This window comes from Mustelus asterias, chromosome 14 (genome assembly GCF_964213995.1).
Source record: "Mustelus asterias chromosome 14, sMusAst1.hap1.1, whole genome shotgun sequence".
NCBI classification, from domain to species: domain Eukaryota; kingdom Metazoa; phylum Chordata; class Chondrichthyes; order Carcharhiniformes; family Triakidae; genus Mustelus; species Mustelus asterias.
In genome coordinates this window covers 89,304,618-89,319,357 of record NC_135814.1, presented here as the reverse complement: position 1 = coordinate 89,319,357, position 14,740 = coordinate 89,304,618, and the positions used below count along the sequence as shown (strand labels likewise).

Below are 14,740 nucleotides of genomic sequence, written 5' to 3'. Positions count from 1 at the left end.
AGACCCCCCCTCCCCCCCCCCCGCCACAGACCCCTCTCCTTCCAATCGCCGGCCTCCTGATTACTGGTCCAATCCCTGATCGCTGGCCCCACCCCCCGGTGCAGACTTCCCCCCCATCCCTACCCTCTTATCAACCTCCTCCCCACCCCCTGTCCAGCCCTGCCTCATCAGTGTCTCCCCCCCCCCCCCCCTCCCCTGGGCAGTACCAGGGTGCCTGGCTGGTATTGCCAGGGTTCCAGGCTGGCAGTGTCAGGCTGGCAATGCCCAAGGGACACTGCACCACCCTGGCCCCAAACACCCAGGGGAGCCTCAATGGCCTCCAGTCTCACCGGCGAGGCCATCACACCTGGTCACCGCTGTTGAGGACCAGCTGTGATCCTTGCCGGTGGGAATCTTTACTGGCGAGATCGGAAGCCTAAGTGAGCCTGGACAATAGCATCCGGAGCTTGCTAAACACATTGAAGTCACCCACTGAATATTTAAATCAGCCTCACTTCCTTCCCCGGCCTGGGAAGAGGGCGCGATTCTGATTTTTGGACTACCGTTGAAATTTCCCGCCCCACTACTCAGCCAGCGAAGTGGGGCGGGAAAATCGCGCCCGACGCTTATGACAGAGCAGCATCCCCTCCATACTGCACTGAGGTCTCAACCTAGATTATGTGCTTAATGTCCCTGGAGCAGGACTTACAACCAAATCCCAGTGACTCAGGTAGAATAAAGGAATTAAGGAAGACTTGTTACACGTCTTACCAATTGAGCCAATCTGTCAATCAGGATAATAAATGGACACTGGAAAAACATCTCCCTGTTGCTCACTAACATACTCGAGGGAAAATACAATGATGCAGAAAGTCACTACAAACACTATGGTGTGGTAAGAATGAGCTGACCATTCCTTCATTAAAGAATAAGAAAACAAAATTGATGCCAGCGATTCCTGCAATGTGTTTGCTTCCTTCAGGGGGACAGCTAGTGTTCGGTTAACAATCTGCAGTGCTGACATGTCAGTGTGAGGAGTCACTCCAGTGTGAAGAACATGTAAGATTCTTGCACGGACTCAACTCTACCGAGCTGGTCACACTCCAGCAATTGGGTAATCACGAGTCACAGGGGTGGTGCATTAGGGAGTAGACAGAAGGGAGACAATCATGAATGGCCTGGCCTCCTCACATTAACTCTTATCGATATAATCTGGAAAGGTTTCGTAGCTATGAGTTTCTAATACTGCTCTAATGCTTGACTACAACATGAGAGAGTTCGGAGTATAAAGTTGGTGGGTCGTAGAGAAAAATAAGTATCAGCTTTTCCCTCACATTGCCACCTGACACAACATGTTGTGAGGGAGTGAATGCACTCTTAGGGCAGCTATCTTACTCGGTTCGATCCAGCACTTTACAGGCCAAAAACCTTTTTGCCACCTCTGATATTTCTAACAATGATGTGGAGCTAATGGTATTTGCTACCAAATAAACCTGTTGGACTTTAACCTGGTGTTGTTAAAACTCTTACTGATTTCTAACAATAACATACTCAAAGAAAATAAATCTTTTCAAATGAAGCCTATGACTTTTCTCCCAGTTATTGCTCACAGCAGTGTCCTAGATTATAATTTCTGGAGACTTGGGAACCCGAGGCCTTAATGAGGTTAGAGCCTATGCCAGAGGCCTGTTGGCTGGTCATTGGTAGCAAGCGACAGATTGAAGGTGTTCTAAACTGGGTGTGAATATTTGCTCCCCACTAGGTGGCAGTGAAAGACTGGAGTGTAGCCAACTACTCCACTTGGTCCTCCTTTCCCCCAGAATGAGGGTTAGACCTGGAATTGGATTGTGAAAGGAATTTCCACCCCAAGTTGTTTTATTTTCATACTTTGATGGGGTGGGGTAAGTGGGTTATACAGTAACTAAGCATAAAACATGGCAGTACTGGGAGAAATAAACCTGGGCCTCTTAACACTCAAAACAAGGGTTAAAGTTACAAAGAATGTACTGCATTACATAAGATGAGTGGACATACCTCAGCTCCTCTCTCCTTCGTCTGATTAATTCTTCATCTAACCGATGGATACATGTTCCTTCGCTCTTTATCTTTTCAAAGTGCTTTTTCACTTCTTCCCTCCATTCAGCCTGAAATCAAACACGCTTTTTTTTAACAAGTGTGATTCCTTCCTGAAATCCAGCACTGCAGCTTCATACACAAGATTCTTCTCTGATTTCTGGTACCTCTGTGGTTGTTGTGTATGAACCGGAGATTGTCAGTTGGCTGTTTGACTATAGAGACCTCACGAACAAACCCAATCCTCAACGACCACAGGACCACAGTCCCAGTAAGGGATCAGGAGCAGGAACTATTTCATTTTGGGGTGAGACGATTTTTTAATGGTAATATTAGTGGATGAGTAATGCAGAGCCCTAGGTTCATGCTCTGGGGACATGGGTTCAAATCCCACAATGGTAGCTGGTGGAATCTGAATTCAATCAGTGAAAATCTGGAATTGAAAGTTAGTCTCAGCAATAGTGACCATGAAACCACTGTCGCTAATTGTAAAAACCCATCTAATTCACAATTGTCCTTTAGGGAAGGAAATCTGCCGTAGCAAACCATTCAGTTCAAGGGCAATTAGTGATAGCAACAAATGGTGGTCTTGCCCCCAACGAAGCCCACCTCCCATGAAAGAATAAACTAAAAGAAAACCTGACTCGGGGGTACTGAGCTATGAGTATTTATTCACCTTTTATTCATTCGTGGAACTGGGCATCGCTGGCTGGGCCAGAATTTATTGCCCATCCCTAGTTGCCCCTGGAGGGCAGTTGAGAGTCAACCACATTGCTATGGCTCTGGAGTCACATTTAGGCCAGACCAGTAAAGGTGGCAGATTTCCTTCCCTAAAGGACATCAGTGAACCAGATGGGTTTTTCCGACAATCGACAATGGTTTCATGGTCATCAGTAGATACTTAATTCCAGATTTTTTATTGAATTCAAATTCCACCATCTGCTGTGGCGGGATTCGAACCCGGGTCCCCAGAACATTAGCTGAGTTGCTGGATTAATAGTCCAGTGATAATACCACTGGGCCATCGCCTCTCCTTACCATAAGACCATAAGACCATAAGACATAGGAGCGGAAGTAAGGCCATTCGGCCCATCGAGTCCACTCCACCATTCAATCATGGTTGATTTCAACTCCATTTACCCGCTCTCTCCCCATAGCCCTTAATTCCTCGAGAAATCAAGAATTTATCAATTTCTGTCTTGAAGACGCTCAACGTCTCGGCCTCCACAGCCCTCTGTGGCAATGAATTCCACAGACCTACCACTCTCTGGCTGAAGAAATTTCTCCTCATCTCTGTTCTAAAGTGACTCCCTTTTATTCTAAGGCTGTGCCCCCACGTCCTAGTCTCCCCTGCTAATGGAAACAACTTCCCTACGTCCATCCTATCTAAGCCGTTCATTATCTTGTAAGTTTCTATCAGATCTCCCCTCAACCTCCTAAACTCCAATGAATATAATCCCACGATCCTCAGACGTTCATCGTATGTCAGGCCTACCATTCCTGGGATCATCCGTGTGAATCTCCGCTGGACCCGCTCCAGTGCCAGTATGTCCTTCCTGAGGTGTGACCTGACAGGTTAACTAAGCACGGATTGGGGATCAAGCTCCAACCCTCGTGCATGGCAGTTTTGATATCTGTGATATCTTCAGTAATGCATCGATGGAGGGCAGTTACTATTCCTCAGTTTTCCTTGCGATCAATGCCCGGTGCCCGGTATTGGATCTTTTAATGTGATTGCTAGAGCTGACACCCAATACCCTGCAATGGGCCTGGAATTTCCTCAGTGCTGCCCCCAATTCACAGTCTTAAGTTCAAAGCATTTCCAGCAAAGGTGTCAAAGAGAGAACAGTTCTGAGGAAATGCTAGGCTCCAGAGTAAACCTAGTATCCCAGAGTAGTTAGCACTGCCGCCTCACAGCGCCAGGGACCCAGGTTCAGTTCCGACCTCGGGTCACTGTCTGTGTGGAGTTTGCACATTCTCCCCGTGTCTGCATGGGTTTCCTCCAGGTGCTCTGGTTTCCTCCCACAGTCCAAAGATGTGCGGGTTAGGTTGATTGGCCTTGTTAAATTGCCCCTTAGTGTCAGTGGGATTAGCAGGGTAAATACGTGGGTTTATGGGGAAAAGGCCTGGGTGGGATTGTGGTTGGTGCAGACTCGATGGGCCGAATGGCCTCCTTCTGCACTGCACTCGAATTCCATGATTCTAGTTCACATTGATGACAAAGTCAACACCAAAGTACAGTTCTGACCTCCTTATTTAAGGAAAGGTGTTAACGCGTTAGAAGCGGTTCAGGGAAGGTTTACTAGACCAATACCAGGAATGGGTGGGTTGTCTTATGAGGAAAGGTTGGAGAGGTTAGGTTTGTATCCACTGGAGTTTAGAAGAGTAGGAAAATGACTTGATTGAAACCTTTAAGATCCAGGAGATTATTGTGAAGGATGTGGAGAGGATGTTTCCTCCTATCAAAGATTCCAGAACTCGGGGTCACTGTTTAAAAATAAAGGGTCGCGAATTTAAGATGGAGGTGAGGAGAATGTTTTTCTCTCAGAGGGTTGTGTGTCTCTGGAACTCTCTTCCTCAAAAGACAGTGGAAGCAGAGTTTTTGAATATTCTTAAGGCAGAGCTGGATAGATTCTTGATCAACAAGTGGGTGAAAGATTATCAGGGGTGGGCAAGAGTGTGGGGTCAAGGTTACAATCAGATCAGCTATGATCATATTGAATGGTGGAGCAGGCTCTACTCCAGCGTCTAATTTGTAAGTTTGTATGTTTGCCAGAATAGCTAAGGCCAGCACATAAAAACTGTCTGTGGGTGAACAGAAATTAGTCTCTCAACAAGAGTGAAGATACACAAAGCAGATGTCCCTCCCACTCTCCTGTGTGCTTCTGAGATGTGGACAGCTTACTCCAGGCATTCAAACAAGTTACATCGCTTTCACATAACTGGCTGACAGAGACTACTCAAGATCAGCTGGCAGAACCAGGCTCCTTATGCTGAGATTCTCTCCCTGATTGCCATGCCCAGTATCAACATTCTGCTGAAGGGAGCTCAGCTGAGATGGGCGGGACATGTTGCCAGAATGCCTGATGAACGTTTGCCAAAAAAGCTCCTCTGCGGCAAGTTAATTGAAGGGAAATGTTCATACGGAGGCCAGAAATAGCGCTTCAAGGGCATCCTGAAGGTTTTACTGAAGAGTGTTAACAACGCCCCGAGACATGGGAGAACCTTGCATCATTCTATACAGCGCGGACAGAACAGAGTCGCATTGGCCAACTGTGTCCAGAGCCACAAGCAAATCTACCGCACCAACAATACTCGTGTGTCCAACATGTTTCATGTTCAAACTGGACTGAGTATTCCTCTTCAAACACATCACCTTAACTCAATGAATTCTAACTGATGCCATGGCCATCTTCCACTATGAAGGATGAACAACTGTATCATGTGCACTTTGATGCTTTACAAATTGGACATTACCTCCAAACAGTATTAAAGTTACCCTCTGTCCACGTGTCCCTCCCCTGCCAATTTCCTCCTACCATCAAGGTAATATAATGCTTGGGCTAAGGGCTCCATGGCCACCGGGCAGTGTTTCAGTATCTCATTCTAATTACCACTCTTTAAACATGGGCAGGTTGTTTGGCTATGGAGGGCACCATGGCCAAGGCCAGACCCTGGCCTTCATGCCCGTCCATGCACTAGATGTGACTGGGAGGGGCCCAATGTTCCATGACCTGCCCTCAACACTGAGGTCAACTGTTCCATCCCAACTGACCTCGGTAAACTCAGAGACCTGGGGCTCCCCTGGCTGGGGGAGGGAAGGGCCCTGCGAATATCTGAATATTAAGATGCATCTGTCCCACAGGCTGGTCTCAGTCTCTGACCAATCATATTACCTGAGATTTAAAGTAGGTCTCCTGAGGGGTGCCCAACACGTCAGCGGATGCAATGTCCAGGTGGAGGAGGATCTGCCGGAAGGACGGTCGGTTGCGAGGTTTACTGTGCCTGAAAGCGGAGAGCAGCATCTGTTTAACAATAGCACATCCACACCAAACAAGGCCACATAGTTGGCAGTTTGCCATCTTATTTTCTCTTCTACGTGCTGTGACAAGCTGTCTGCTGTTTCCCAATAGTTCTGAATGACCCTAAACAACTTTCACCCTTTTCCAATGTGCGCCCCAGACAGATTATGGGGCCCGACATCCATCAGGATCAACAGGTGGCCTAAAGTTACATTTCAGGTCAATGACGTGACACCACATTAATCTGAAGTGTCAACTTTGGTTTTCTCTCTCTGCAAATGCTGCTTGACCTGCTGAATATTTCCAGCACTTTTTGAGCAAATTTGATAGATTTGCATGAGCCATTGCACAACAGCAGAAGAGATAAGAGAGAAAGAGCGACTTACAGAGAGAGAGACACACAAAGAGAAACAGGAAGAGATATACAGAAAGATAGAAACAGAGAAACAGAAAGATGCAGACAGGGAGAGGAAGAGAGACAGATAGCGATACAAAGAAACAGCGCCTCACAGCGCCAGGGACCCGGGTTCGATTCCTGGTTTGGGTCACTGTCTGTGTGGAGTCTGCACGTTCTCCCCATGTCTGTGTGGGTTTCCTCTGGGTGCTCCGGTTTCCTCCACAGTCTGAAAGACGTGCTGGTTAGGTGCATTGACCCGAACAGGCGCCGGAGTGCGGCGACCAGGGGAATTTCACAGTAACTTCACTGCAGTGTTAATGTAAGCTTTACTTGTGACTAATAAATAAACTTTAACTTTTACACTTTAGAGAGAGATAGATATAGAGGAACAGAGAGCCAGAGTGAGACAGAGGGGGAAAGACAGTGATACAGAGAGAGATAGATAGAGAGAGAGAGAGACATAAAAAGTGATACAAAGAGATTCCCAGAGAAATAGATACAGAAAGAGATGAAGGAGAGAGAAGGAGAGAAATAGAGATTCCGAGAGTGAGACAGAAAGAGATGGGGAGACAAAGCAATGGAGAGAGACTGAGGAGATAATTTTGACTTCCATGGAAATAAAAGAATGAGAGATGAAAAATGTGTTGTCGATTTGCAATAGTTTTATCTAACAAACAAATTCAAATGTATGCCCAGTGCGAGTGACAGAGACACTTGCACCTAGAAAGTGTCTGTAATGCAATAAAACATCCCAAGGCACTTCACAGAAACATTCATAAAAGATGACACCGAGCCATCTAAAGGGATCTGAGTGATCAAAAGCTTGGTCGAAGACATCAGCTTTAAGGAACATGGTAAGGGAGGAGCGAGGTGGAGAGGTTTAGAGAGGGAGTTCCAGAGTTTAGGGCTTAGGGAGCTGGAGGCATGTCAACCAATAGGGGAGATGCACCGGGGGAAACCTAGCAGAGCTGTAGGAGGTGACAGAGATAGGGAGGGACAAGCCAATGGGGGGGATTTAAAATTTTTTTAAAAAACAAGTTGCAGAGCTGATGAGCACAGGGGTGATGGATAAACATGATGAGGTGCAAGTTTGGGTACAAGCAGCAGAGTTTTGGATGAGCTCCTATTTAAGGAGGGTGGAAGATTGGAGTAGTCTGGTGCACATTGGAACAGGCAAGTCTACAGTAAGAAAGGGTTTCAGCAGCAGATGAGCTAACAGGGGAGTGAACAGATAATGGCATTCCGGTGGAAATAGGGAGTCTTGCTGGTGGGCAGGATCTGTATTCTGAAGCTCATCTTAGAGTCAATGAGAGCCAAAGTTATCATTTCAGCCTCTGATTATGACCAAGGAGAGGGGAAGCAGTCGGTGGATAGGACATGGTTACCGAAGACAATGGCTTTGGTTTTCACAGCATTTATTTGGAGGAAATTTCTGCTCATCCACAACTAGATGTCAGGAAAGCTGTGCGTCAAGTTCAAGGCAGCGGAGAGAGTGAGAGAAGTGGTGGTTTGGTAGAACTCAGTGTGGTCAGTGTACATTTGGAACTTGATGTACTTTCACATGATGTCGCCAAGCAGTATCATGTAGATGAGAAACAGGAGGGGGGGGGCAAGGATAGATCCCTGAGGGACACCAGAGGGAAATAGTCAAGGAGCAGGAAGAGAAGCCGCTGCAGGAGATTCTCTGGCTATGATGGGATGGAATTGGAAGCAGACGAGCGCAGTCCTGCCCAGCTGGATGAAGGAGGAGTGGCTTTGGGGGAGGAGGGGGGTGGTGAGATTAACTATATCAAAGACAGAGAGGGAGTGTGCAAAAGAGAGGGAGGAGAGAGAGAGAGGAAGAAAGAAAGATAGAGAGAGAGAAATAGAGATAAAGAGGAACAGCAAGGAGGAGAGGAATGGAAAGAAAAACGTTATTTTTTAAAATATTGCCATTGTCACCCTCAGGAACATTTTATAGCCATTGGAGTATGATAATATATTTACTGATGTTATATAAGGAAATATAACCATTTTCAAACAATAAATTGCAGTGAATCTTAGTCAAAGATGTTGGTTGAAGGATAAATATTGGCCAAATCGCCTGTTCTTCTTCAGAATAGTGCTGCAGGATCTTTAACAACTCCCACTATACTGCACTGGAGTATCATACTAGAGAAGGAGAGAGATAAAAAGAGAGGAGGGAGAGGGCCAAAGAGCAAATGACAGAAAGAGAGAAACAGGCAGAGAAAGACAGAGCGAGAGAGACAAAGAAAGAGAAAGGGAGAGACAGACAGATGGGGCTAGCTGACCTTTGACACCTTACTCAAGTGGCCATGTTTGTGGCCATAATAGGAAGAGGCCAAGCTGTTCTACAGCTGATGTTCCTTATTGTTGCTGTTAATATCTCTGCTGTAATACCCACAATTAGCCACTGTAGGGCAGTGATGTACACAGATGTACATCAGGCAGTGTTCCGATAAGCACTGAGCATGCTACAGGAGAATAAGCTGATTGGAGACCAGCAGTAGAAAGGGATGATTTTTGAAAACATCCAAGAGTGACAGGAAAACATAAGTTCATTGAACTGGGAGCCAACGCGAGGAGCGGTGGTGGTCTTAAGTAGGACCTGGTGAATATTTCTACTGTACAGTCTTTAAAATAAAAATTGGTCTTCAGTTTCAATTAAGTAGTGCTTAAAGTATAAGAAGTAAAGTAAGGTCCCAGGTATATATTTAATATTCTTTAAACTAGAGGAAGAAAAGTAAGGGGAGTTCAGCCACATGGAATGCTCCTCCTGTGCAATGTGGGAAGTCAGGGGCACTGCCAGTGTCCAGGGCAACCATGTGTACCAGAAGTGTCTCCAGCTGCAGCTACTCAAAATCCACATTTGTGTATCTGGAGCTGTGGCTGGAGTCACTGTGGAGCATCTCAAAGGATGAGATCCTCATGGGTATCATGTACAATGATATGGTCACACACTAATAAAGAGCGCACAGACAGAAACAGAGTGGGTGACAGCCAGACAGAGTAAAAGCACTGGTCAGGTAGCGTAGGAGTCTTCTGGATCCCTCCGTCTCTATCAGATTTTCCATTTTGAATCCGGCTGGGGGAGATGGTTTCTTAGGGATCACAGCAAAAGCCAAGTCTGGGGCACCATGGGCCGCTCAGCTACACTGGGGGAGCACAATAGTGATAGAGGTCCTGTTGTAAGGGGAAAGGATTGATGCTTCTGTGGCTGCAGACATGACAACAGGATGGTATGTTTCCTCCCTGGTGCCAGGGTCAAGGAAGTCACTAAGCGACTGCAGGATAATCTGAAGGAAGAGGGTGAACAGCCAGAGGCCATGGTTTATCTCTGCACCAATAACGTAGGTAAAAAGATGAGTCTTTGAAGCAGAATATATGGAGCTAGGAAATAAATTAAAAAGCAGGACCTCAAAGGTCGTAATCTCAGGATGACTCCCAGTGCCACATGCTAATGAGATCAGGAATTGGAGAAAACACAAGGTGAATACTGGAGAGAATGTTAGAAGGAGCAATTTTGATTCCTGAGGCATTGGGACAGATTCTGGAGAAGATGGGACATGTATAAGCTGGGCGGGTTGTACCCCAGCAGGACTGGGGCCAATATCCTTGCAGGGGTGGGACGGGATTGTAAATTAAGGATGAAATCAGTGCAATAGTCAGATAGAATATTAGCTCAGAAAATCTAGATGTAGAATCAGTCTGGATGGAGCTACGATGCAACAAGAGTGAAAAATATGAGTGGGAGTTGTCTATGGGTCTCCAAATAGTCATGGTAAAGGTAGGGACGACATTAAATAGAAAATTAGAGATGCATGTAGCAAGGATGTTGCAGTAATCAGGGTGACAAACAGACTGGGCAAACCAAATTGGCAATAATACTGTGGCAGATTAATTCCTGGAGTATGAAATGGTTTTATAGACTAGTACATTGAGGAACCAACAAGGGAACAGACAATCCCAGATTTGGTATTGTTGATAGTCTTGTCGTGTGAGGTTCTTTAGGGAAGGGTGACCATAACATGAAAGAATTCTTCATCAAGATGGAAAGTGAAGTAGTACAATCCAAAATTAGAGTCCTAAATCTAAACAAAGGAGACGATGAAGTGTAAGGGATGAGTTGGCTAAGATAGATTGGGGAACTTTATTAAAAGATATGATGGTGACTAGGCAATGGCTAATATTTAAGGAACTAATGTTTGCATTCCAAAAGTTATACATTCCTTTCTGGAGCAAAAACAAAAGAAAAATGGCCCAACCATGGCTAACAAAATAATTTACGGATAGTATTAGACTTAAAGAGTCGTCCTATGAAGGTGCTTAAAAAAAAGGTAGCAAGCCCAAGGAGAAAATACTGGAAAATTTCAGTAGGTCTGGCAGCATCTGTAGGAAAGAAAAGAGACGATGTTTCAAGTCTAGATGACCCTTTGTCAATGCAGCTTGACAAAGGGTCATCTAGAATCGAAACGTCAGCTCTTTTCTCTCCTTACAGATGCTGCCAGACCTGCTGAAATTTTCCAATATTTTCTCTTTTGGTTTCAGATTCCAGCATCTGCAGTAATTTGCTTTTATTTAGCAAGCCCAAGTATTGGGAACAGTTTGGAATTCAGCATGGAGGACCAAGAGGGACCTGAGTGTCATGGTGCATGAATCGCAAAAGGCTGGTATTCGGGTACAGCAAGTAATTAGGAAAGCTAATTAATAGAATGTTACCATTTATTGTGAGGGGAAATGATTGCAAAAGTAGGGAGGTTATGTTTCAGTTGTACAGGACATTGTGGAGTACTGTGTACAGTAATAGTCTCCTTATTTAAGGAAAGATGTAAATGCTTAGAAGCGGTTTAAAGAAGGTTTACGAGACTAATACCAGGACTTGGCGGGCTGTCTTATGAGGAGAGGTTGGAGAGGTTAGGTTTGTATCCACTAGACTCTCTCCTGTGTGAATGCACTTTGACTTTGCTCAGTGTGGCCCAGACAGCTATGCCATGTAGCCTGTCCAAAGGAGAATCATGGAACAGCTCCAGCGGCCACCACTTGCCCTGCAGCCTGGGCATGTCGTTTAGGAGTGCAACCCATGTTTCACCACATGCCCCATATCAATGTCCAATGATTTCAGCTCAGACTTTTCACTGAAAAGTGATGTTGTTCAGTTCTGTGTGTAAGAGGAAACTGGAAGCTTAAATAATATTCGGCCATCCTTGCCCTTCCCCCAAAGAGCTTTCCTGAAGTCCTGTGCTCTAACCGTGTCCTTGTGCCAGCTTGTTTCAGATGCCCCATCTGATGGGCAAGATGGAACTCACCCTCCCATCCTAATGAAATGGGTAAGTCAACTTCCACTTATTACAGATGCTGGCCAGCCTATGAAACAATGTGGAGTATATCAAAACCCAGGAACTGAGAAATGGCTTTTCCTCTCCCGGGCTCTCTCTCTCTCTCACTATCTCCCTCTCCCCTCCATTCTCTTTCTGTCAGTCTCCCTCTCCTCCCAGCTCTCTCCTCACTCTCTCTCTCCCCCCCCATGATTGTCCCTTACCCCACACTTCCTCCTCCCACCACATTCCATCTATCTCACTTTCTCCACCTCCCCAGTTGTTTGGCTCTCTCTCCCTCGCTCTCTAACTTTGGCTTGCTCGCTCCGCCTTTCAGCTCTCTCTGCCTTCCCCTGAACTCCCTCCCCTCTCTTTCCCCCCGGGCTCTCCCCATTTGTTTTCTTTCTCTCCAGATTGGCTCTCTCTTTCTCTCTCTCTCTCCTTACCTTCCAACTCCCTCAGTCTCTCCTACTCCCCTGGCTTCCTCTCCATCTGATTCCTGACTGTTGCTCCCTCTCCATCCAGCTCTCTTTCTCTCCTTCCTCTCTTTCTACCCTACCTCTCTGTTTCTCTCTCTCCCTGCCCCTGGCTCTCTCTCTCTCCCTGCCCCTGGCTCTCTTTCTCCCTGCCTCTGGCTCTCTCTCTCCCTGCCCCTGGCTCTCTCTCTCCCTGCCCCTGTTTCTCTCTCTCCCTGCCCCTGTTTCTCTCTCTCCCTGCCCCTGGCTCTCTCTCCCTGCCCCTGGCTCTCTCTCCCCCTCCTCCCCAAAGTTTCTCATGATGGATAGTACCAGAACAAAGTTGCTCCCCATTGGCTGACCTGTGTATGAGTGTCAACTATCAGCTCGATAGGGGATAGATACAGTGGCTCTCACCAGGTTTGTTTCATGAGGATCTTAAAGCCGTCAGGGCAGGTGGATGGGACAGGTAGGTGCAGGCTGTTACTGCCCACGCCCCAGATGATAGCAGAAGAATCCACATCCTTGTAGGGCACCTCTCCAGTCAGTAACTCCCATAACACTACCCCGAACGACCTGTAGTAGAGTGGAAGACAAACAAAACAGCGGGTGAAATTCTAACTGCACCAGAAGTGCAGACATCAATAGGTTGACAGGGTAGTTCAGCGGCTGTTTGGTAGATAAATCTGCAATGATACAACTGTGGGATAATAGGCATTGACCCTGCTACAAATGACATTTGTTATAGATCTCAATAAGGATTAGAGGCAAAGGGACCGAGTGATCAGTGGGACAGACAGTGGTCATTGTTCAGTGGAGCTTTGTTCCAATCCAGCCTGCGCTGATTTGTCCTTTGAAATCAATGCATTCTGATATCGAAGGCCCATAGTCCAGCTGTTCCCCAGACATTGCCTAAGACAGGAACCCGGAAATTCAATGTGAAAACAGATCATTGGCCCAATTAATCCGCCTTGAGGCTTTCCCTCCGTCTGAGCAAATAGTCCTAATCATACAACATGGAAGGACGCCATTTGATCCATCGTACCTGTACCAACTATTTGAAAGAGCAACCTAATCCCTGCTCTTAGAGGACTAGTAACCCACTCTGTACTGCTATTCCTTCATCCACTTGGCCTATGTAACATCGGCGTATTCTCTGTCACAACCATTTAACCTGGAAGTAAATTCCACATCATCCCATCCCAACTCTCTGTGGACAGACTTTATCCTGTTCTCTGTTCCAAATCTCTGAGATTTAATCATGTAACTATGATCCTTCCTTCTTCAGCCTTCAATGACTGGAAAATAATCTGTCAAATAATCTGTCTCTAGCTGCCCTCTCTCATCCTTCCATCATTTCACAAACTTCCAGCACGTGATCTGCAATGTTCTGTTGGAAGAAAAACAGATTGTTGACTCTTTTGCTGTATTTGCCAAGTTTAACTTTTGCGTCAGATATGGGCCACAGTTCAACCATTGGTGAATGAGGAGTTAAGTTGCCAGTTCTGTTCGTTACTCACCAAATGTCCACTTTCTCAGACACAGGCTCATTGCGAATCACCTCGGGGGCCATCCAGGCCACGGTGCCAGCAAAGGACATCTTGGTGCTCTTGTCGCTTAGCTCCTTGGAGGTACCAAAGTCGGAGATCTTCACAGTGTCGTCATGGGTAACCAGCACACTGAAACAGGAGAGAGGGGCCAAAGTCTATTAAACTGACCTGCAGCACTGGTTAAAGCCAGGGCATAATAAGCTGCCAATCAGCAGACCACTGGTACAGTGCATTCAAGCAAGTCCTGTTTAAAGTCTCTTCCAACTTCCCCACTTCCCTTCTAAATATTGTTCTCTTGACAACAGACAATTACTGACACCCTGTGAAGGGCTACCATAATGTTATAGTCTAGACACAGTTATTTAATATAGGTGAGTGGTGAAGAGGGTTGGGGGCACAGAATAAGGTATCACCACACACATGTCGTTTTCGGGAGGGCGGTCAGTGGCCACACACAAGTGTAGTTTCCCTCAATTATATTCCAAACTTTAACTCACTCCATGGATCTGTAATCCTACACATAAACCACCCAAACTCTTGATTAAATTCCCACCTATACATGTACATTTGCTGTGTGTATGTATGCATATCTTTGTATGCATATACATTTACTTATGTGTGTTAGTGGACAGTTTTGTCTTTTGCATGTACATCTGCCTATTGTGTGTGCATTCACGTGTTTATGTCTATTTGCCTACATATGTGTTTGTTTGTGTGGAGTTAAGGGTAAGGCGTCTGCTGAATCAGACATATGAGCAGAGAGCACAGATAGACATCTGGAAGTTAGATTTCCTAGCTATTACTGAAATTTGGCTTGAAGAAGGGCAGAAACAGTGGCTCAGTATTCCTGCTTATAGGGTTTTCAGACAGGATACAGAAGTGGATAAAAAGGATGGGGATCGCAGTATTAGATAAAGAAACAAGCACAACGGCAAGGAGGGATGAAAAA

At 46.0% G+C, this 14,740-nt stretch overlaps 1 protein-coding gene and 1 long non-coding RNA gene across 2 annotated transcripts in view; one reads left to right on the top strand and one right to left on the bottom strand.

The window, feature by feature from the left end:
- LOC144503867 (uncharacterized) overlaps window positions 1-14,740 on the top strand; it is a 208,978-nt gene that overhangs the window by 154,163 nt on the left and 40,075 nt on the right. The window lies entirely within an intron of this gene.
- The window catches only part of map3k13 (mitogen-activated protein kinase kinase kinase 13), an 81,897-nt gene that overhangs the window by 42,801 nt on the left and 24,356 nt on the right, over window positions 1-14,740 (bottom strand). Inside the window, exons 5-8 of the mRNA XM_078228869.1 lie at window positions 13,762-13,920; window positions 12,659-12,817; window positions 5,949-6,057; window positions 2,014-2,123 (exon numbers count right to left, since the gene is read on the bottom strand). Coding sequence (XP_078084995.1) covers window positions 2,014-2,123; window positions 5,949-6,057; window positions 12,659-12,817; window positions 13,762-13,920 — 537 coding nt within the window. The remainder of the gene's footprint in view (window positions 1-2,013; window positions 2,124-5,948; window positions 6,058-12,658; window positions 12,818-13,761; window positions 13,921-14,740) is intronic.